Source organism: Nyctereutes procyonoides, unplaced genomic scaffold, assembly GCF_905146905.1.
Source record: "Nyctereutes procyonoides isolate TBG_1078 unplaced genomic scaffold, NYPRO_anot_genome, whole genome shotgun sequence".
NCBI classification, from domain to species: Eukaryota; Metazoa; Chordata; class Mammalia; order Carnivora; family Canidae; genus Nyctereutes; species Nyctereutes procyonoides.
In genome coordinates, this window is record NW_026575126.1 from 2649718 (window position 1) to 2674120 (window position 24403).

At 48.3% G+C, this 24403-nt stretch overlaps 1 protein-coding gene across 5 annotated transcripts in view; it reads right to left on the reverse strand.

Annotated features, from left to right (window-relative positions):
• PTGER3 (prostaglandin E receptor 3) overlaps positions 1-24403 on the reverse strand; it is a 179854-nt gene that overhangs the window by 93072 nt on the left and 62379 nt on the right. Inside the window, exons 3-4 of one of the 5 annotated variants that reach the window (XM_055339659.1) lie at positions 11168-11259; positions 1407-1962 (exon numbers count right to left, since the gene is read on the reverse strand). The exons of 2 other annotated variants lie outside the window; for them this stretch is intronic. In XM_055339659.1, coding sequence (XP_055195634.1) covers positions 1959-1962; positions 11168-11259 — 96 coding nt within the window. In that variant the 3' untranslated portion in view covers positions 1407-1958. Of the gene's footprint in view, positions 1-1406; positions 1963-11167; positions 11260-24403 lie in introns of those variants that run through there. 2 more of the 5 variants (XM_055339658.1, XM_055339660.1) reach the window with 2 other exon arrangements.

A 24403-nucleotide genomic window follows, 5' to 3' on the forward strand; every position in this document is an offset into this window, starting at 1 on the left:
CATTATTTTGGCACCTGCAATGTGCCTAGTAAAGACAAGGATGGGTAAGATCAAGCCAGTCTCTGCTCTTGTGAAACTCATATTCAAGGACAGAAAACAAAGGAAGAAGTAAACAGAAAAGGAAAACCAGGTTATAAATCGGTGTAGGCACAATGAAGGAAACAAATGAGCTAAGGTAGCAAAAAACAAGAGGAAACAACTACCGATAGGAAGCTAAAGAAAAACGGCTTTGAGAAAGTACTTAAGCTATTGACCAAAGGAAGAGACAGAGCTATATATATGCAGAAAATGGGGGTGGGGTGTGGGGGTTGGAAGTGGGATAGCATGTGCAAGAGTCCTGGGGTGAGAACGATCCCTATGTCTACCGAGTAATGAATGGGCTGGAGAAAGAAGAGGAAGCATCATGAAGAGGCTCTCAGTGGTGTTCCAGTTGAGAGATGAGTTCTGTGTGAATTCGAATGGGAGTATTCGAGATGAAGAGTGGTGAACAAGGTCACGATATATTTTGGAGGAAGAAATACATTTTACAGTGGTACTTGCCATGTAGACTTATCACTATCTCCCGCATTAACAGATGAGAATAGGAAATTAACTAAGGCTCTTACGGGAGATAACTCCGGTAGGGGGGTTTGGAATCCCACCCTTCCTTAAAGCCTGTCCCATGCGCCATACTCACTGGCTCTAGTGGTTCAAGGTCAATGTAAGTTTTACAGAATCCTAAAAGTAGAAGCTTTTGCCAGTCTAAAGATTTTGAATTAGAATTTAATAGGGGCACCTGGATGGCTCAGTCAGTTGAGCTTGAGACTCTTAGCTTCTGCTCGGGTCATGACCTCAGGGTCGGAAGATCAAGCCTGGCACTGGGTTGGAGCCTGCTCAAGATTCTCCATCTCCTTCCTCTCTGACATCCCTCAACTGGTTCTCTCTCTCTCTCTCTCTCTCTCTCTCTCTCTCTCAAATAAATAAATAAATAAAAATCTTCGAAAAAGAACACGCTTTAATAACCTGGACGGCCTGGAGATATTTTTAGTTCACAAATCCATGACTTCCATTTCATCGGAAAAAGGGCACCAAGTCCCACAAGCACTCCAGACTCTTCTGTTCTGCACAAAGTACCTAAGCACTCTTGCATTTCTTCCAGAGAACTGCTGTGTTAACCCCCTGCGTGTGAAAAATTTTCCATTTGCTAAAGCAGCAATTTGTAGCAACTGTGAGCCATACCCTGTTATGTCTAAACTGGATAATTTCCATGACCAACCTGTTTTTTCAGCTTTGCTAAAAATATGCCCGTATCTCCCCATAATTTAAAATGGCGCTGCTTGCTGAAACTCTCTGCCGGGCAAGTAAGTCAACACACAAAATAGGCTTAAAATAAGCCGCGCTTGGAGTCAAAAAAGGAGCCGAAGTCCTTCTGCCATTAATTTCTTCATTTTTATTCTACTCTTAACTACTGAGGTTCTGGTGTGCATAGTAGTGCTGCTCTAGTACCTTCCATTTCTCCTTTATCTCGCACGTGGCAGGATCCTCTCCCTCACCCCTTCAGTGGGCCCCGAGTACCCCTTGCTCTAGAAGTGGGTGGGTGCTGCTCCAGGGCTCTCCCTTCCCTGCTGCAGGCTCCAGCCCTGTTGGAAGCCCTAGGGTAGCCCGAGTCTCTGATGAGGGTGGCTTGCTGCTGAGTCTCCTCGCCCAACTTTCAACAGACAGGCTGGGGCGGGGGGCGGGGGCGGTGCATAAGAGCTTTTGTGGTTTTAAGAAACTAATATTTGGGGAAACTAATATTTGTTGTCACTGCTGCTGCTAGAGTATAACGTCATTTTCTTGCCTTGGGAGGGTTCCCTCACATGCTTGTGAAGGGAAGTATGGCACACGGTACAATTGGCAGGAGGTCAGGAGGTCTGCATTCAGATGGCCCTGTTTTTCATCCTTCTTTTACTTTGCCTGCTCTCTGATCCCTCTTTTTCTCAGCTGAAAAAAAAAAAAAAAGGACAATAACATAAGTGTGCTGTGACAATTTGTCAAGTGCCTAGCGGGGTGCCAAACCATAGATGATGTTCAATGAGAATAGGCATTTTTGAGAAGGGTAACAGTCAATAAACTGAAAATCTAGAAGGACATATCCATGTAGGAAGGACTGGATCTGAATAATCTGCAGAAATGGGGGAAAAAAACCTGTCATTTATCCCTTCTGACTTCCCCTTCTCTCCCCAAACGCTCCTCCCTAGTCCTGAGCCCTCCTCTTTGTCCCTTTCTGTGTACCTGAGGCTCTCTGCCCTCCTCCCACTCCACTGTCCCAAACTGCTCTTATTATATCATTCATTAAAATAGCTGTGTTTCCATAGGAATTAGCCTACATTAGAAGACTAAAGCTCCAACATAGTATTTTGAGACTTAGGTGGAGAAGGGCAATGAACCTGAACCCAAGACGACAAAGAGGATACCTGTAACTTGTTAGGTCTTCTGAGCTGGGCAGCTCTCCTGGTTAGTCTTTATTTATTTTTTTTTTGGTAAGATTTATTTATTTATTCATGAGGGGGTGCTATATTTTTAAATCCCATCATTTCCATAATTGCTTTCTTATAGCTAATATAATTACCAGCATTTTATCTATTTGCTGGCAGTTTTAAGCATTGGGAACCTCTTGAAGGTTACAGTGAAACACAAGATCCAGGGACCCCTGGGTGGCTCAGTGGTTGAGCATCTGCCTTCCACTGAGGGCATGACCCTGGGGTCCTGGGATCGAGTCCAACATCGGGCTCCCTGCAGGGAGCCTGCTTCTCCCTGTGCCTGTGCCTGTGTCTCTGACTCTCTCTCTCTCTCTCTGTCTCTCATGAATAAATAAATAAAATCTTAAAAAAAAAAAAAAACAGCCAAGCTCTGTAGCCAAGCAACCTGGGTTGGAATAGGAATCCCCACCATCTAAAGTTATAGACCTCGGGAAAGTGAGTTAATCAAGCCCTATTCCAGAGATGGGCCTCAAGTTTCTCAGTTCTAAAATAGAAGTTTACAATAACAGTCTCGTGGAAGGGCAGCATGATATGAGATAGTGAACATGAAGCCCTTATATATTGTAAACCTTAAATATGTCACTTCTTTCCCTTTGCATTATATAGATTCACATCATTCTCTAACTCCTATTCCCTAGTAGCACACAATCAAATAGATTCAGTAATTTAATAAATATTTGAAGGAAGAAGGAAGGAAGGAAGGAAGGAAGGAAGGAAGGAAGGAAGGAAAAACAGGAGGAGGGAGGCAGGCAAGAGAGGGGACAAGGGAGGAAGAAGAAGAAAAATCTTTATTAAGAATGGTTCTAAAATGTGATGGAGACATTCTCTGATCTGATATTGTTCTATCAGTAGAGACTGGAAGCACTTGTAGTCATTTGTCCCATCTTCTTTCCCAGGTAGTGACACAAGAGACATAAAAACTTCTTGTAACACTTGTAATAATATCATCAGACATTGGTCATTGGTCCACAAAGAAGAACCTCCCGCTTGAAAGACTTTAAGTTCTGTTTTGATTTTATCATGTATTCATCACTGGAGTTACTACAGAAATATAGTTCAGGGCCACTGGTCGCCTTTCTCTACACAATTCCACATTAATTTTTTAGACAACTGACCAGATATCTCATGTAAGCCTAAGAGACAGAGGAATTTCCCAGTGCCCAGTCTCAGATTGGTCTTAACTAAACTTTTCCCATTTATGCCACTCCCAGGAGCTGTTTCCATCCTCGCCTGAGAGGAGAACATCTGCAGGTGTGGACAGCTATCTCTGCCCTAAAGAAGGGCTACTTCCTTTTATAGTTTCAGAGTCCGAAATGTGAAATGTGAGATTATTAAGTACATGGTAGGTGTTGTCAATGGATCATATCTGCAGCTCCTCTAATTCCTATAACCAGGGGTGTGTAGATAGATACCCTGGGTTATTATAGGCATTTATAGTTAGGTTTTGATGGGGAACCTTTTCAAGAAAATGATTTATTCAGCTGTGAACCAGATTAGTAACAGCCGGTTGTTGGCAAAATCTCCCACTCTAACTGAAAACACAGCGAGAAATGTTGATACAAAGAGAACTTTAGAACTATGCTGAAACTTTCATTATTTTGCCAAAAGCAATTGCATCACTTCCTTGGAACATAAGTACATGTCTTGTGAACCACTATTTTGCTTTTTGAAAAGTACAGGGGGTGGTATGTAAATACAGTGGTGAAATAAAAAGAACATTCAATGCAATTTATTGGCACAACCGTTAAGTCAGGATTAGATTAACAATATGTGCATCAGAAACAAAGGCTGAACAAAGTTCAATGTGATCATGAACAGCCTTTAGAGGCCTCCAAAGTTCCATCACGAACCGATGTCAACAATTGGACCTTGACATTAGAGAGACTAGGAGGGGCAGTTGACCCTCAGCCCGAGATGAGACTTTAATTAGCAGCTAAAGCAGAGGTACAATGGCCTGTTCTGCTCTTTTGAAGTCTTTTATTTTTATTTTTATTTTTTTTAGAGATTTTATTTATTTCTAGAGAGAGAGAGAGAGCGCAGAGGGTGGGGCAGAGGCAGAGAAAAATCTCATGCCGGTTCCCTTCTGAGTGCAGAACCTGTCACTGGGCCCTATCTCATGACGCTGAGATCCCGACTTGAGCCAAAATCAAGGATCCTGTGTTCAACAGACCGCGCCACCCAGGCGTCTCTTAACTATCCTCTTTTAAATGGGTAGCATTTAGCTTCCCTTAAAACTTCCATCTCTAGGTGAAGACTTTTTTTTGGAAACGACCGGGGAAGAAATCTGACTGTTCAAAGCAGTAAAATCAACCTGAGTTGATAACTTAAGTACAGGAACTCCTACAACCTCCTACTCTTTCCAACATAAATAGAGCAATTTGGCTTTAGTCTAATTTGATCATTTATAATCCGGTACAAACAACACAAATATCTTTCCTAACACTTGTTTATGAGCTTTGTATTGTTTATTTATTTACTGGAAAAACGTACAGATATTTCAGTGTCAGAAATATGATCACTCTTGAATTATCGTTCCTAATTGGAGCCAGGGCTAGCATGCATCGCTGAGTTTTTTATTCGTTCCCTAAACCCAATAAATCCAGAGGCAGCATCATTTTAGGTCTTATTATTTTGGAGTTTACATTTGGCTTCCTTCCTAAACCAATCAACACATCTCTTATGGGTTGAAATGTCTCCTTCACCCCTAATCAAATTCATATGTTGAAGTCCTAACCCCCAGTATCTCAAAATGTGACCTCATTTGGAAATAGAGCCATTGCAGACCCAGTTGTAAACGTGAGGTCATTCTGCAATAGGCTGGTCCACTATGGCTGGTGTTCTTATAAAAAGAAGAAAATAGGACATAAGACACACAAGGAGACCTTCTGTGGGGTGATATACTACAAGTCAGGGAATTCCAAAGATCATTAGCAAACTCCTGGATCCTGTAACCCTAATCCATTTGCCCTTTAAGCCAACCACAGAACCTCACTCCTTATTTTCATGAACAGATGCCCTGGGAGACAGTCTCTCTTCCTACCAACTGGCTCTGGTGCCATGCTGCAGTCCAGACAACCTGAAATAGGCCCAGACGATGCAGCCTTTACTGGCAACTCCATGGCTTCTGCTCCTGACTAGCCCGAAACCCACATATTACTCTGAATATAAACGGAGGCTGTAGCCTCAGGCTCTTTCCTCTTTAAGGTCACAAGTACTTATGTGTGAGTTTTATTTCAAAACTACCTTCTCATTTTTTGCAGGACTATTCTTGCTGGCACCTGCAGAGGAAATCCCATGGGTTCAGCAGCTGGCTTGATGGTAATTCGAGTTAACTCTTTAAAGGACAATTGGAGATTTGCGAAGAGCTTATAACAAAACTGCTTGGGGCCCTGTTAGGCTATGCGCTGCTTGGGTGCACATGTGTTCCTTTCTCTCAGATCCAAATTCCAGCTGCTTACTCAAAATTGAGGCATCCTGTAAAGGGCTTTTTTTTTTTTAAAGGGTACTTACACTGGTCTCACACATGGCATAATGGCCTCACACATGGCATCTCTAATCTTTGCAGCAACCCTGCAGGATGGGCGTTACTTACTCTGTTTTGCAAATAATGAAATTGAGGCTAAGGGAGGTTAAATACAGAATCTTCAAGGTCACATCATTCCCTAGTGCCGATCAGGATTCAAACCCAGGACTGTCCAACTTTAAAGCCTGAGCTGCCTCTACAAGACCACACTCTTCTGCCTTTGAAGAAATGCTGGATCAAGTTGGAGAGCAATATTTCAGTTTGTTCGTTTCTCCTTGAGTTTCTAAGATCGCATTTAAACTTTTGCCAAGTGAGATAAGATTGTGGCACTCTCTCCCAGCTTTGTCTGTTACCTCCACAGAATCTCTGCCAACGCCAAGTATAAATATAAACCTATGTGCCTGGAAAGCCAAGCATTGAATGGTTATTCAGAGTGTGGCTGACTGCCGTACATAAGTAACATATGTACGGTTTGGGCCTTGAATTATCTTGAATTATTACTTTTGCTCAAACTCATAGCCCATTGCTGCACATCTTCTTTCTGCTCTTTCTTTCATGAGCAAGGACTTGTTGAATGCCAAGTCTATGTCATACAACAGACACAGAAATGAAAACCAGATTCCCTGCCTTGGCCATGCCAAGAAGTTAGGTGCATAAGCCAGCAAATTACAGCAGAAACAGATGTTTTTGTCATGAAGACTTTCTGAAGAAGTGATACTTGAGCTGAAACTCATGAGAGATGAGTCAGTTTTAACCACGTACAGAAGAGAAAGGAGTATCCAGCATAGAAGGAACAGCATGTGTGAAGCTGTGAGATGGCAGTTTGGTGTTGCTAGAAAACAAGGCAGATGTGAAAGAGGACACCAGAAGCCCTTTGAACTAAATTAAGTTGTTTTAACCTTATCCTGGAGGCCATAGGAAAATACCACGGAGATTAAGGAAAATAATACGAACAGATTTTCAATTTATTAACAAAATATCACAATGGCAGCATATGTGCAGGATAATCGATGAGCCCAAGACCAGATGTAGGACCCACGTTTCTAGGGTAATTCAAGTGGGAAATGATGGAGGTGTAGACTTAGACCATGGCAGTGCCCATGAGGAGACCCAATAAGAAATATCTGTAGATTTAACAGAACTTAAAAGATGGTTAGATATAGAGAAAAGAGATAAACTCAATTGTTTAATTATTTTCCTTTGTCCTAGAGTCTTATTAAGAATATCTTATCTTTTTCCCATTTCCTGCTTATTCTCTTAGTATGTTATTCACTTAACTTTGCTTGAATATCTTATTCTTCACCACCACCAGCCGCAGCACCGCCCACACCACCACCGCAGCAGTCAGCAAGTATTTATGAAGCACATATTACTGAATCGTACTTTGCTCAGTCCTGTAGCAAATTTACATCCCTCTGTTCTATTCGTTCATTTCTGTTAGTAGTCTCTGGTTTAATCTTGCATTTGTAGTGGCATTGTGTTTCCTTGGGCTATAATTTCTTCTGCCCTTTCTGTGCCAGAGCATTTCGGTGCTTAAGCTCTCACATATTCTGTGTCCACCTACCATTTACAACAGTATTTTCTCAACATAATGTCGCACAAATATTTCTTGCCCATTTTCAAAGCATTTCAAAGGATTCAACATTTAAGTTGTAAGTTAAATCAATAAACTGATAAAAACGATAATCAACAATTACTAACTTTCATTAAGAAATCAGCTAAAGACTGTTGTTAATTTACTAAGGCTCTGGTGTACTTGTTTCCAAAAAAGAGAGAGAGAGAGAGAGAGAGAGAGAGAGAGAGAACTATGCTCAAAGAATCCATAAGATGAAAATTTTCTACTGTTTTTGTATCTGCAATTTATGTTCATTTTATTTCACAGGCTTTACATTTTCAGCAATAGCTTAATTTACTTCTAGGTATAGAGTTAAAATTCAGCTCCTATACTAAGGTAAGAAGAAATGATATAGCTAACTAAACGACAAGTTATTTTATATGCAGGCTTATATTTATATCATTTACTCTTTTTCTAAAAGTAACCATCTCATACTCAACAAATATTTACAGCTGTTTTCTTCAAGAAGTATAAAAAAGACTCCCTTGTACCGCTCAAATGTAAAGACCAGTCAAAATGGTACAACACAGACTCTTAACTATAGAGAACAAACTGGTGGTTACCAGAGGGAGAAGTAATAATGAATAATGTATAGAATCGTTGAATCATTGTATTGTATACTTGTAAATAATATAATACTGTATGTTAACTGTACTAGAATTATTTTTTTAATGGCATAATATCAAAGAGGAAAAGTCAATAGAGAAACGGTCGTCTACCCTGACCCAAAGTGTGCATACCTGGTTGTCTTAAACATTACTCATAGATTGCAATCTGGTCTCTTAGCCTCTCCATCAACTTTCTTTTATTGAGTGATTGCTATGAGCTTAGCACTGTTCTAGGCTCTATAGGTACATGAGATACATACAATATGGGTCCTGCCCACAGGAGCTTACAATATGGTTGAGAATTTTATTAAAGCAAACTATAAAAGCTCTTAAACATACATTTTGTACAAATTATTTTTATATAAAAGGCACATCACATAATAAAAAAAATAAAGCCCTAGAACCTGAATGAAATGGAAAAACACTTTTATCCATGGTATGAGCCTAGAGCTATTTCGAATTAACAAAATATTCAGTAAAAGCCTGGATTAATTAAGAATAGGAGCACAAATATTTTTAAGACAGTAACTACACATGTAAGTGTTCATAGTCATGTAAAGTATGTCAAGAAAAGGTGTATCTTATACAGATCCGTAAGGTACCTGGTAATTACCATTCTCTTACCAATAGGTTTCTTTTGAATGAGCTTCTAACTACTGAGGATGTTGAAAGAAACTTTGTTCTCTTAATTAGTTTATATGGTTCCTTTATAACGTGGGTTTTATCATGTATTTAATTTTTAAAAGTCATTGTTGTGGACAGTAATAGTGTGGAGCAATTCAACTCTGTCGGCATCTTCGTGTAATTCGTGGACCCAAGTCCACTTATAACTGTAAGCCACGTATACACATTTACATATAAAAGATAGTGATGCTAATTTTCTGCTCCTTCTTTGGGAGAATTTGGGTAAATGTAGCTTCTGATGGAAGCCTAATCTTCTGAACCTAATGCTGTTCCCTTACCTCGCCCTTACTCTATGCCGTTCCTCTTCACGCAATACCCTGGCCCAACCTCTCCTGGGGGCAGCAGAGCTGGGTGCGTGTTTTCGTTTGCTTGTCGTTTTGTTTGCTTGTTTCACACTGGCCTGCAGTGGTGTGTATGAAAGCACAGTATCTGCAATAGGATGGAGGTGGGAGTAGGCAGGAGTTTGTTCTTACAACCTAAAAGCCATATGCCTAAAATTACACAGAATATATTATATGTAGACAGGAGCCACGTCTATACAACTCAGCTGCAAAGCATATTAATATCATGGATTTGTTTCGCATGTGTACTCCGCAGAGCTTTACGGTAGGCTCTATAATTACAATAAAACTGAAGATCAGGTCCCATTTCCCCACTCTTTTTGGCAGAAATGTGTCTTATTTTGAGGATTAGTTCTATTCTCAATGTAACTTCATCACATAATAATGAGAATCCATGTTTATGGAAGATAATTTTTAAAAAATGAGGATGAAAGCACGGGTTAGAAATCAGTGTGTTGCTAAATCATGATACAGAATATTTGAACATAGGTCACAGAACTTACTATTTGGGGTGAATTTAGTATGAAATGGATACATTTCTGTGGATTAAAAATGAAAGCATCAAAAGTATTTTATACTGACATATACTATCTTCCCATCGATTTTAAACTAATTAGACAAAGATCATTCTTAATTGTATGAGAGTACATATACTTGAGTAGTGAAAGTAAAATTTAGTAATTTACTTTATTTTGCAGTGTCTATAGAGAGCCTGGCTTATTTTCATAATGCAAGGAAAGGACAATAGGATTTACTTTAAAAAATTAAAAATGAAATTAGGGTGAGCCTACCAATAAAGAGATAGGAACTAAGTATCTCCTTTCTTTTCCCTTCATTTGTTTTCCAAGGAAATCTGCGTGTATAGCAAAAAGAGTGCCCAGGATAGGTGTGTCACATGTAGATAACTAAGGGAAGGATGTAGGACCAGAAAGGTGAGTTGAGGAAAAAGTCTATTGGCCTCGAGACTTTTGAGCTATGTTCCAGAATCCTCTAGTTTATTGGTATCCTTTAGGCATCGCCGCACACTGTACCTCTAATGAAAAACTACATTTCCATCTTCCCCTGAGGAACTCAAGTGATTATCTTTCAGTTATTTCGACCACAGGAGGACAAACGTCCAAAAACACTGAGCCACCTAAATGTCCACATCCACCTTCACCACACACACGGAGGAGCAGAGGCCTCGTGCCCAGCCTCACCCAGGGGACGGAGAAAAATGAACATGCACACTGTCCATTACAATGGAGATTTCAGCTTACTTGAGAAGCCAAGTGTGCTGTTTTTGGGAAAAAAAATAATTAAAGCTTTTCACTTTTCATTAAAACACAAAAGATCACCCAATGGAATCACACCCTGATGGCGTTCCCGTAGCCCCACAGTCAGTACAGGAATGATGAAATAAGGGGTTTGAGGGAGGAAGCTGGTGCTTGAAATCTGACATGACTAACTTATCGTATTCGGCCTCACGCTCTGCTTTCTAGAGCGTCCACCCCTTGAAGTACCCGCTGTACCCCAGACAGGCCTAGTCCGGGGCGAGCAAGAGTGCGCCAACCACGTGGGGAGCGCGCTGAGCTCTGGTGCTAAATCAGAGCAGGATCGCTTAGCCTTAGACTAGTCCTGGGCTCTGTTCTTTGTATGAGAAAAGCAGTGACACGCAGACTCGCCCAGTCCCAGGAGCGGCCTGCAGCCAGGCGAGAACGTGCGCTGGAGGAGGTGGAAGTGGGCTTGTCAAGACAGCAACGACCTCCCTCGGGAGCCTGGGCCTCCAGAATCGGGGACGTGTGCTGAATTTGCACTTTGATTCTTGGGGACAGTCCATCCTTGTCACACGAACACGATCAGAGCAGAGGTGGGGGCAGGCGAGGCCTCAAACCTGGACGGTGTCTCAGTCTCACCTTTCCGGCTGGTCACTCCACATCAAGGTTGAGGAGCCCTGGTGGGGTAAGGAGGTGGAGCTGGCTGCGTAGCTGTTTGTGTGGTGTCTGATCTGTGGACAGACAGAGGGTGTCAGTGGACAGAATAATGATGCTCATTCCTTTTGTCCGACGACTCTTTCTTGACCGCCTTTTAAAGAAAAGCAGAACCAAAAATCTACATATCAGCTTGCATCGGCCGTAGCCATCTGGGTGAAGACATTTTCGATCTTATCTTCCCATTTCTGCCTCCCAGCTTTGAGCCACCCTCTATTTCTTGCTACGATTTCACACCAAATATTCCTTAAGGGTGGCGACCATGACTTCTGTGACTTCTAAGTCCTGAGAGCAGTTATCACACTGCTTGTGAAATACTGAATAAAAACTCGCCGGCCTCAAAGGATTGGTGGAGGTGAGTCCCATCCCACCACTTTCTAGCCTTCAGTGACGTTCTGTTGCTCTTAAAAAGGATAAAGACCAGAATCCTTAACATGACCTCAAAGGTCCTGTCCGATCCCACCTCTGCTGGAACTCCAGCGCCGTTTGTCCCGGCCACGCTGGCCATCTATGAAGGTCGTGAACACTGTCGTCCTTCTTCCTACCTCAGGGCCTTCGCCCTTGAAGCTCCCTCTGCCTTCGCCCTTGAAGCTCCCTCTGGAAGAGCAATTGGAATTGCTCTTCCAATTCCCTCATCAGCTGGCTGACTCCTACTTGCCTTTCCGATCTCAACGTGGAATATCACTTCTTCAGAGGCTCTCCTGTTGACTAGGACTGGCCCCCCACTACGTCATACCCACTATTTTCTTTTCAAGAACTCATGATAGTTTGGAAGCAAGAATTATTTTTTGTGATTATTGTGTATCTGTTGTTATCTCTAGACTGTGAGTTTCACAAGCTCAGGGACCATGCCTGGTGTTGCCCACCACTGTGCGGTGGCAGCTACCCCAGCGCCTGGCACGTAGGTCATGGACAGCGAGCCTTTGTGGCCTGAATGAACGATGCCGTACAGTTGGCTAGGGCCATCCCTGAACAGTACTCTACAAATAACAGCTTCAATTCACTGGATTCAATGAAAAATACTAAGAAAAAAAATATTTCCTCTGTCTACATTTCTTACTAATTCTCTTACGAGACACAGCAGAATGAAATTAAGTCCTCGCAAAGAAGCATTACAGGGAAAAGGCAGAAAGAAATGAAATTCAGTGCTTTCTTAGTCAGTCTTTTTTATTGGATTCCTAGGGCATTTTTTTCCTCAAAAGTTTAGTTGAGATCACTCCAACAGCGCGCCTACCCATGTCACGTAGCATAAGTCACATACGCTACCCACACAGACGTGTAGTTCTCCAGTGTCTGACACTATTACACAATAGATCGTGTCTGTTTTAGGAAAGCAGTGCTGTTTGCAGGACAATAAAACGTCTTCTTTGCACCACAAATTACACTTTGGCTAAGATCTATTTCAGTGCAAACAGAAGAAGTTTAGTGGCCCTTTTAACAGAAATACTGTGGCTCTGGGGGTGTGATCAGTGTTGAGGTCAGAGTCAGAAAAAACAACAACAACAACAACAACAACAAACCCACTCTCGGATTTTTGTATTTGTTCCCTATGACTTTCCGAACCCCCTGCGCCCCCGGTGAAGGACGACCTGGCTTGTGGGGCCCGGGCTACAGCCACCCAGGTGCCTCCCCTGCTGCTGGGCTGCCCAGGTCAGGGTCTGGAGGCCGGCTGTTCCGAGCAGGGCTGCGTCACCCGCCGGTCTACCTTGCTGGGAACCTGGGTGTCAGGTGTGCATCCAGGCCGGGCAGCAGGAGCCACGGGAGCGAGGAGCCTGGCGGTCCGAGGCCTGCAGCCTGCACCCCTCCAGCTCAGGTTTGCAAATCTGAGGCCCATGAGGAATACAGAGATGTTTTTTTCTTTTTAAAATCCTTAAAAAGCAGGAAGGGATAAAGGAGATGGTCTATATATACCCTGGAACGTGACCCGGCCGTCAGGACAGATACCCACCATTGGCTTCGATGTGGCTGCACTAGAGGATGATGCTGAGTGAAGGGAGTCAGTCGGAGGAGGACAATCATCACAGGGTCTCACTCACTCGGGGAATATAAGAAACAGTGAATGGGATTATAGGGCAAGGAGGGGAACTGCGTGGGGAAAATTACAGAGGGAGACAAACCATAAGAGACTCCTAACTCTGGGAAACACAAAGGGTTGTAGAGGGGAGGTGGGCGGGGGGATGGGGTGACTGGGTGACGGGCACTTGACGGGGTGAGCACTGGGTGTTACACTGTATGTTGGCAAACCTAACTTCAATTAAAAAAAAAAGGCAGGAATGGAAGCCCTGAAGCCCTGAAGGTGAGGTGTGTAGCGTGTGTAGGGGTCCCAGGGTCCTGGGTACACACCCAGGGTGCCCACGGAGCTTGCCCTCACTGTCATGCATGTTTCTGCAGCCCCACCCTGGCCCTGGCGGGGGCTGCTCACTGCAGGCCAGTTGTCGGTCCCACGTGTGTCTCCTCCTTCCCCCTCCTTCCAGATGGTGCCACTGCTCTGACCGGCGCCCTCAGTCCTCCTGGCCTAGTGAGCCCCATGGATCTACGTGAAACCCACATTGTTGTTGGATCAAAACTGGTTAAAATATTGGAAATTATTTATCATTTAACCTAGTAACAGTCTTTTAGTCAATAGATGTCCTGACCCAAGTCTTTCTCCTCTTGACTGCATCCTTCGTATTATCTTGATTATCACTTTTTATTTCAATAGAGAACGAGAGAGCGAGAGCATGAGCACAAGTGGGGGCGGGGCAGAGGGGGAGACAGTGTCACGCAGACGTCCTGCTGAGGGACCCGACCCCGGGCTCCATCCCACGACCCCAACAACATGACCCGGGCCAAAATCCCGAGTCCCTCCCCTAACCACCGAGCCCCCCCCCCAGGCGCCCTCCCTGTTATTCCTAATGCAACCCCTGGCGATCCTACACGTCGTTGAATGTTCACTGTGGCTGCAGGCTAGGGCTGTGCAGTAAGGCCAACCATGCTGCGGGGCTCCGACCTGTACCCCCAGGGTCATCTCCAGTCCCCTGCCTCTGCCCTGCCCGGGAGCCCTGCCTCCGTCCCCACACGATGCCCTCCCAGACCTGCCAGCGCTTCTGCACACCCGCTTTCTGTGGACTTAGCTACTGCCCTTCCAAAACGCCTCTCTCTACTTGTGTCCACAATTCATTCCACTTATTCTCCAGCACCCAGCCTTTGGTTTTCTCAGAAAACTATGATTTCTTTCATGGGACTTCTACAGCATTGTGCACATCGTTCAGATTGTACTTAGACTCCCAGTTTCTCAAACTGGAAACTCGCAGCAGGAGCCCAATAAATGCGAATAAATCCATTTCTAAATAAACGTTGGACTCTTCCCAGCAGTCAACATTATGAGACGAGGACTGATCAGCTTCGTCAGCACCCACGGGAACCCGCTACATGTAGGTCACTTCTTCAGGTGTGATGGTAGGTTCATATATTAAAAGCTGCCCTTGGCTTAGAAATGGGTAGTCTCGCTCTGGCCCGCATTTCCCTCCAGGGTGCCTGTTGTTACACTTTACCTCACCATATGTTGCTCTTCTTCCCAGGACTGGGACAAAGGCTCTCAGACACTCAGTGCACATTTTTGAATGAATGAATGAATGAACGAATGAATGAATAAGGGCTGTCTAAGGCAGACTACTTCCAGAACCAGAACCTCAGACAAAGATGTCTATGCAAATAGTTATTTGCACATTAAGAACGTGCTCCAAGGGGAAAAAAAATAAGGGAGTGGGAAAGTGGGACACGGAAGGAGATGCCAAGCAGGGGTGAAATTTTAAGTGATTCCAGCCGTAGTCCGAACCTTTGGGAAACTCCGGAGTAAAAGCACATCTCAAAGTTTGTTCCACTTGTAGACAAGGGGTGTAGGCTTCTCTACTCCCACATCCCTCCGTCACTGCCGCCTTGAGAGGGCAAAGCTCCTACGCCTTCTGGCTCTGCCCTTGGTGAGCCGCTGAAGGCCATGGCGCCGGCCGGGAGCAGCACAATGATGGGTGACTGGAAGGGCCCAATGGCACCTGCTGGGGCTGGGAGGACTCAGTTGGGTGGGACACAGCGCCGGCCGCACACCAGGCGAGCAAAACGTAACTGGTGCTGGGGGTGGGGGGGTGCTGTGAGCATAGACCGGAGAACTCTGGGAAGACTCCTGTTGAAGACCATCTCCACTCCTGCTCCCGGCCGATCCCTAGAGCTGGGGTCAAGGCCTTTTCATCTATGTTGAGAAGCAATAGCGAAAAAAAGAATTGGGACCCCTGGGGGGCCCAGTGGTTTAGCACCTGCCTTCGGCTCAGAGCGTGATCCTGGGGTCCCGGGATCGAGTCCCACGTTGGACTTTGTATGGAACCTGCTGCTTCTCCCTCTGCCTGTGTCCCTGCCTCTCTCTGTGTGTCCCTCATGAATAAATAAAATCTTAAGAAAAAAAAAGAATTACCTTGGGTGGCAGGGAAAAAGGGTGAGAACCTTATCTGTCAAGCCACGCCAAGCTTTTTGGACGCTTTACCCTCCAAGACGCTGCTTTCCCTCCCCATCGCCGGTCTTCCTGAGGACGCGCCCTGCCGGGGGGGCCTCTCTGCCCATTTCCCTCATATCACCAGGTGGGGGTGGGGGGGCCTGACACTGCCCAAGAGCTTCCCGGGCAAACAGCTCCTGTCCCTCTTGTCCCAGCCCAGCTGGAGGCCGTGTCCCCCCACCTGCCCGCACCACAGCTTCCCGCTGAGGCCGAGCCTTCCCTTGGAGCAGCGCCCTCCCCCCCCCCCCGGGCCTCTCCACGGCCTCCAGGTATGGGAGGAAAGGCTCTGTGAGTGTGCGTGTGCATGTGCGTGTGCGCGTGTGTGCGTGTGCATGTGTGCGTGAGCTTCAGTAGGAGTCTGACTCTTGGGTCACAGCACTGCCCTGTGGCGACTGTGATGCCCGCAGGCCCCGACCCTGCCATCTGCGCCCTGGCTGCCCGCGTCCTGCCTCAGTGTGCCTCTGAGGCTCCTTCTGCAAGGGCCGGCCCGATCCCGCGGCCTACCTGCCCGTGGCCTGTCACTGGGGCGGCCTCTGATGGGACACTCAGCCCACGAGGGCTCCCGGAGGCCTCTGCATCCCCCGCCTGCTCCTGTGGGGCCGAGGGGTCCAGTGCCCTGCACTGGCTTCTTCAGGGTTTTGGTGCCACGTGGATGCCAGACGGTCAGGGTCCATGGAGGGTCAGGGCCCACAGACAAGGCCCATGGAGGGTCAGGACCCACCCAGGGTCAGGGCCCACAGACAAGGCCCACGGAGGGTCAGGGCCCACGGAGGGTTAGGCCTGGGGGCTGGCTTCCTGAGGAGCACAGGAAACTATTCTGTGAGCATTTACCTCCTATCACCTCTTTTGGTTTTTTAAGCTTTTATTTATTCATGAGAGACACAGAGAGAGAGGCAGAGACACAGGCAGAGGGAGAAGCAGGAGCCCGATGTGGGACTCGATCCCGGAACCCGGGGTCACAACCTGGTCCCAAGGCCGACGCCCCACCCCTGAGCCCCCCAGAGCCCCTCCTGTCACCTCTAATCAGCCCTGACCTCACTGGCTTTGCTCCTTCCACCTTCAAATCCTCAGACTTCCCTTATCCTGGGCAGCGCGAGCCAGAAACGCCTGCGCCCGGCTGCCCGCGCTCTCCCCGTCCCCCTGCCCGCGCGGTCCAGGCGCTCACCCCACTTTCTCCCCCGCTTCTCCATGTGCTACATCTGCTACTCCTCCTCCCTCTCCCTTCAGCTCTCCCCGAAGTCATAGCCTCAAGCCCTAGAGTACTTTCCATTTCTCAAGCACTATTCTGGACATTTGACAAATATTGATGAATTTTCTTCTTTGCAATCGGCGCGGTACTCATCCTCTCCGGACGAATGAGGAAACTGAGGCACAGAGAGGTTAATGAACGTATTGGGGGTCGCCCAGCAGTAGGTGGCAGGATTTGGATTCCGCTGCAGGCTGTCAGGTTCCAGATACATGCTGACTACACAACTACTATCTATCCTGCCTCACCGTCTCCCACCCCACGACAGCAAATCTAGTGTCTTGGAAACTTTTGGCATATTTTCATCTCTGCTACTGTAATGCTTGGACTAGATACACCCGTACCGCATACTAAGGTCTAATATTTATCAGATCGTCGCTCTCTTGTTACGCAAGTGTAATAAAACCCCGTTAATCAAGAAGGAGCAAATAATCCTGATGGGGGCCGAACTAAATTTAATTTTTCCCCAAACCTTATATTTTTATGATATATAAAAAGGGAGTCACTGGTCAAAGTAAAACGTAAAACACGTAAGTCAACAGGGACAGAATTTGATGTACTTGAGAGAGGAGAATAGAGGTGAATTTAGAGTGTCAAAATGCAAGCCTAGGCTTCCCACGTCACATGAGTTCTATCGGGTTTGGTTAAGAATAGGTATTACACTCTTCTTGGGATCCCTGGGTGGTGCAGCGGTTTGGCACCTGCCTTTGGCCCAGGGCACGATCCTGGAGACCCAGGATCGAATCCCATGTCGGGCTCCCGGTGCATGGAGCCTGCTTCTCCCTCTGCCTTTGTCTCTGCCTCTCTCTGTGTGTGTGTGTGTGTGACTATCATAAATAAATAAAAATTTAAAAAAATATTATAAAAAATACGTATTACGCTCTTCTTGATTCCTACCTCGGGATAATATAGCAGGGAGACCACTGACATAACAAGAAAATGACAGAAAATGCCACAAAATCACACTCCAGGGGATAACATCACAGTGCCGTTTGCCATCATCTTAATTTGTCAGAATCTGTAACCCGTGCCCTGACACTGAGAGAGATCTCAGTCACCACAGCGGCGATCCCTGGAGGAATAAACAAAACCGCGTACTTTAAAGCCGAAGAGACCACACGGTCCTGCTCTCTCAATTACAGCCCAGGAGATGAGCTAACATTGCTTCTTACAGTCCCAGAGCTTGTGTGCAGCAAAGTCTCACCTAAATTTCAGCTTTCTGGCTGCTGTTGGACCCCAAAGCCAAACAACTAATTTGCAGACTTGATCCACTTGTAAACACCACTACAGTACATAACAGCTATACAACAAATAACTGTGCAAAAAAACCAAAAAGCCTGGCCCATGATACTAATCCGTAAGCTCCACAAGGACTGAGATTTTTATCTGCTCCTGTTCATCTGCTGCACCCGCAGCGACTAGACTGGAGGCTTCCGCAATGCAGGTGAATTACTATCTGATGTGTAAATGAATGATTTATATAGCGTGTCTCTAAGGAGGCTGATGTTATTGCCATTTCATAAGAGAGAAAAATATATATTAAAGCTCAGCACAGTGCATGCTCAAGGGTAGACCTAGAACCAGGAACTAGGAACTAGACTTTTTGGCTCTGAATTCATTATCTGACTGTAAAAATAGCGCTTTCTGGTTTTATTTTAAATTAATGAATTATTTTGTAGAAGACATCAAGATGTGTGTGTGTAACCTTCAGCAGAACTCCCAGGAGGTGCAAACAGCTGGTGCGTTATCTACCGTCGTCATGAGCACGCCCGTCTTCTCCCTGTCTAGGCCGCATCCTTACTTCCCACTATCACCAGAGGAGACAGCTCTCCCTTCTTCCCCTTCACAATTTCCCTTCCCCTTCTGCTCTTTTCTGAGAGGAACAAGAGGTGGGCCAGGGCCTCTCCTAGCGATCGCTCCCCCGGCTGTGCGGGGCTCCTGCGCAGCTAGCATGACTCAAAGGCTCCAATGTCCTCCAGCCTTCTCCTCAGCAGGGCTTCACCTCTGGGGTTTTACGGGCTCACTGACCAACACAATCCCACTGTAGCCAGGCTCGCTGACCTCTCGATTCGATTGAAACCTGGCCTTTCGAAGGCATCGATCTTTCTTCCTTTTTTAAACAATAAGATGTAACCTAATCGGGGTATACCTGACGTGCCGTGAGCACTGTTCTCCCCGCAGTAGCACAGGTGGCAAACTCCCTAAGAATTCAGAGAAAAGGGAAATAAGAGTGATGTAGGAGCGGCCTGGGTTTTCTCCAAGGGGCACAAGGTGGGGGACAGAGGGTTCAGCTGGGGAGACCGCACGGCCGCTGGGGAGCCTGGCTGCCAGCCACTCGGAGGCGAGGCCTGCACACGGGGGTTGGAAGCAGGTTGGCAGCCTGGGCAGGGAGGGGTCACAGGCGAAGCTCGGCCTCCGAGAGGGCGGCGGGGACCCCAGCCAGCGCGGTGGCCCTGGGCCCCTCAGGACGTGCCCTGGGCCTGGCCGCCCATGGGTGCACACCCGCTCCCGCACCTGCGCCAGGGCTCCCAGGACCTCGCCCACAAACCCCGAAGGCCTTGCTCGCCCAGAAACTTCCAGAATTTTGTGCTATAAAGTGGGGGGGGGGAGTTTTCCCTTCAAAATTCTGACCTATATTAGTCAGAGCCGACTTCCCCGGGAGCCCAGGCTGACCCCTTCTGAGGGGACAGGGGGCAGCCCGGTGGCCACGTGACACCGTCCAGGATGAGGCACATGACAGTCTGTCCTGTCACACTGGATACTGTCTGCGGCTACTGTACCTGCAAGTGGCCGGTAGTCCCTTTTCTGCGGCGAAGACATTTGAAGCGTGTCCCCAGCTCGTCTGCTCCTCTGGGGGCACGTGCCCCGGGCTCCCTCCGATGCCCATTCCCAAACCCCTGCTGGGAGCCACCAGAGCCGGGCCACTGGCTTCCATGTGCAGGCCCCAGGGGCCCTTCGTTCCCGTGCACCCCATGCTGCCCATCCCTGCTTGGTGGCCCGGACACTGCCACCCGCCTGTCCCCAGCTCCTGAGTGCCTAGCCCTGTGATCCCGAGCAAGGGACTGGACCCGGGCATCGGTTCCCACCCCGGCCCCCCGGGGGACAACGGGGGCAACTGCCCCGCAGGAGGGTCAACTCGGGGGAAGGGACAGAGAGGCAGCTTCGGGGGCGCTGCTGGTCCCGCTGCAGCCACACTTGCAAGGGAGCCTCCCCTGCACCTGCCCTGCTGGCAGGGCTGCTGGCTGCCGTGTTTTCCAGAAGGATCCTGCACGTGGCAGGTGTATGCAGCTGGCAAAGGTCCCCGAGCCGGAGCTGGAGGCTAGCCGCTGACCTCTGCCCTTGCTGGCCGAGGAACCCCCACAGGGCAGAAACTTCCTTGGGGGGGGGGCTGAAGTTTGCACCGTCGAGCACCCCTGGAGCAGGGCAGGCGGGAGCCACGGGGAAGCAGCCACGGTGAGCAAGTGGGAGTCACGCACAGCCCACGCCCCAGCGGCCAGGCGGTCAGCCGACGGTGGTGGCAGCGCACTTGGGGAGGTAGGCGACAGCGAGGTCCCCCATGGGTGGGATTCGGTTCATGCCTGTGGTGACTCCCGGATCCTGATCGATCTCCAGCTCCCACAGGCCCATAGGACCCCATTACAGCGACTCCCCTCACTTGTGCGAACCTGGCAGGTACCCCAGGCCTTTCAGCCCAGAGAGCCCGAACACCAACCCCCGTGGGCGCCCTGGATGATGAGCCGGGGAACCAGGCCCCATGGATCAATTGACCCAGTGCCCCGGGGTCACTCCCGACTGTCCCTACAGCCCTCCCCAGCCCCAGCGGGCTCCCCGGCCTTCTGGGCTGCACCAGGCCCAACCCTGTCCGAAGGCCGGCTCGGACCCGCTGGCTCCTGAGTGCCTGGGCGCCCTGCTGCGCAGACGTGGATCCAGGTTTTGAGGAAGCTGAAGGGTGTAGAACTTTCTTTAACAAAATGGATCTGAAACTGGGCTCGGGGTCAAAAGGCCCCGGGAGAAGGCGGGGCTTTGAAGCTTGAGCTTCACTGGCTTTGCCCTACGTCTGCCTTTGATGCCGACTCAGGAGGAACTTTGCAGCCGGACAGTTATCCTGCCAGGTCCTCGTACAGCATGTGTAGATGCACAGAGGCCTGCTAGAGCCGCCGTCGCAGGTCACCCCTTGCCCCCCACTTGGGGAACATCATGTGTAACCGGGCCGCAGCCTTCCTTCTTCTGGGGCTTGGGAGGAAGCTTCTGGTGTCTGGGGCTCTACACTGTGTAGAAGCGTATCAGTACCCACGGCTGTCCCTGCTCGGTCAGCACCTGGCACAGCCACCCAGTGTCATGAGCTGAGCCACCCTCCCCCGGACGCTGACGGGGAAAGCCTGTCGTTACCCACGGGTGCTCACAAATACCCCACACACCCGCTTCATAGTGTTGCTCGGCATTTTCCTAGGATCTTTAGAACCAAGGCCAACAGCAGTTTCACGGCGTACGAGGCCCTTGTCCCTCCTGGACTTGGTGGGCCTCCGCTCTCCCCTCTCTGGACCTCCCGGGGCCCAGGGGCCCAGGCGGTGCTGCACATGCTGCTCCCTGCATCTGTGGTGCCGTCGCCCACCCGCAGGCCTCCCGCCGTCCAGCCACCCCTTCCTCCAGAAGGCTGCATTCACCCTTCCGTGGCCCCGTGGGGGCGGGAGGCCACATAATCGCTCTCAGGTCGTCCCCAGCCTCCCCGTACTTGTGAGCAGCGTGCAAGACGCGGGGCGCTGCCGGGACACAAAGGCAAGGTGGAAATCATCTTCGGGGGAGTGCAGTTCTTCTGGTTTGCGGAAAGGCTTAAACGAGCCCTTTGGGGTTTGTGAAGGGGAAGCCAGGCCCTGGCCGGGAAGGGGAAGGTTACACAGAGTTGCTGTGTAGACGGCTTAAGGGGCTCCCTTCCTGGTGGACAGAGCCGTGCTTCCGGGAGGTAAAACAGTTCTTGGCTTCCTTTTGTGTGTGTGTGTGAGGAGGGAGTGGCTGAAAACTAGAGCAGGGCTGGGTCTCCAGGCCCGGGCCTCCGAAGGAAAGTCTGAATACGCCCAACCCAAGGAACGTCTGCAGAGCTGAGACAGACGCGTCCCTTTGTGGCCAGCTACAAGGGACCAGTCCGTGCACAGGAAGGAGTAGTCCCTCTGGTTTTAAATTCTGCCCCTTCTCCACTCCCCCCAGCCTCAGGTGCAGCCCTCGGCAGAGAGTCTTACAATGAAGAGCTTTCTGTGGTCGTGGGGCCTCCCAGCCAGTCTGGAGGCGAACACGGCGGGGAGAGCACAGCCGCCTCCAGGAGCAGGGGAGCAGAGGCGAGGGCCCGGTCCACAGGAGGCCTGCCAGGCGGCGGCGGAACGTGCGGATGCCCGGGGTCAGCGGGCTCAGGAGGGCCTGCCTCCGCCGAGGCTCCCCACAATGTGCTCCATAGAGTCCTTTTATCTAATACGAAAGGAAAGGAACTCCATCCGCTAGAGCTGGGGCTATTCGGTTATAGCCGGAGTCACGTACTGAACACACTATCACCCGATCGTGAGCTCCGTGGGAGCCCGGCTCTTGTCTATTCTGTTTCTGCCTTATGCCCACGGATCACAGGGCCTGGCACAGAGGATGGACGTGGTCAGTACATGTTTGCTGCATGAATAATGATCTTTCCAACAGCGCTCTAGCTGTAAAATCAGGAACTGTGTTGTAAGTACTCTCTGACTCCAAAGAGCCCAGAACGATGCCTGATGCCAAATGGCCCTAGTCAACGTTTGCTGGCTGATTTATGATGCACCAGATCTATTAGATAGATAGATAGATAGATATGATAGATAGATAGATAGATAGATAGATAGATGATAGAAAAGGGAGTTGGTTTTTTTTAATCTTGGTGATAACCATGCGCACCTGGTCGCATTCACCGCTTGCCGTATCTTTATGCAGCCCTTCTCTGTTTAAGGTGCCCCATGCAAAAGGAAGAACAATTGATTCGTATCAACAAGACGGTGCACTAGAGGGTTAGCCTAACCTTTCCCTGCACCATCCTTGCTGCTCCCTGCCTCCCTGAATCGGGCAGGTTCATTACCCATCGGGGTTTCCTGGCTCTCAGAACCAGAAGGATGCAGCCCTAGCCCCAGTTGACTTCAACATGAGCCTAGTTTCTAAAAGGTCCCGCGCTGCAGGGATTATCATCGCAGAGACACTGAGCTGTCCAGAAGCCTCTTCGTGCTCCTAATTGTCAAGTTGGGCAATGAGAACTTGTTGTTACTGGATGTAACAGCGCAGCTTAGCTACTGTGGCTAGCTGCTATGCGGCTGACGGATTTAAATTATAATATTCTTTAGCTGGATCAAAATAACAAAATCATTTTAACTATTCAAAATTATGTAATATAAAAAAATTACTTAGTAAAAAAAAATAAGGGTGGTCTGGGAACTCACGTTGCTACTTATCAATTGAGAGGAGAAAATATCTTTAAATGTGTTTTTTCACACGGGAAAGAATGAAGTCGTGCAGTTCAGAAGAAAAGGTGAAGGTATTCTAGTAAAACAACGGCAGTATCCTTTAAATATTTAAACACCTCCTAATTATTATTTGGATTGCTCACAGGATTGTTTCGGTCTCCTCCCCACACCTGTGGCAACCCACCTATCGTCGTAGCCCCGGGCAAACGGGTGAGTGAGTGCCAACTCAGCATCAAACCCCAGGGGTGAGAGGATGATAAAAAAAAAAACAAACCCCAAGTAGAAAGGACTATGAGCTTTTGAGAACACGGCCTCCCAGGTTGGCCTGGCACCTATGTGTGGATGCTACTGGAGAAGGGGAAGGGCAGAGAGGAGAGGAGGCCATGGTCATTCTGAGTATCCCCAGCCTCCACGAGGTGGAGAAGGCCCCCTGGGGTCCCCCTGGGCTTCATAGAAGAGAAAGGAGAGCTGAATGCCTGAGGGACTGGTCTGGAGCTGCTGTTTAGGGCCAGCGTCATGTCATCCCTAGGGGTTAGACAGCCAAAGCCAGTGTCCAGAGGAAGGAAGAGCCTAGGGGTCTGCTGGGCCAGTAAGAAAATAATGAGGCCAAGTCAGCAAAGTAGGACCTCAGAGCTCAGCATGTGCCGAGGCAACAGTTGACCGATTCACTAGCCCTGAGTCAACTGGGCTGCCAGGAGCCACCCTGCAACCACAAAGACCGAAGTCTACGCTAGGGACAATGCAGAGGACTCAACAGGCAGGATCAGGACTACGGGTAGACAAGTGGCCCCTCCTGATCTGCCCCCGTTATTGTGAGAGGACGTAAGCTTTCTCCGTCACATAGATGCCACCTTGGGTAAGGAAGGCGGACGTTGGAGGAACTGTGAGCTATCATATTAGTAAGAACAAGAGAAGGCCGAGCTGGCCCA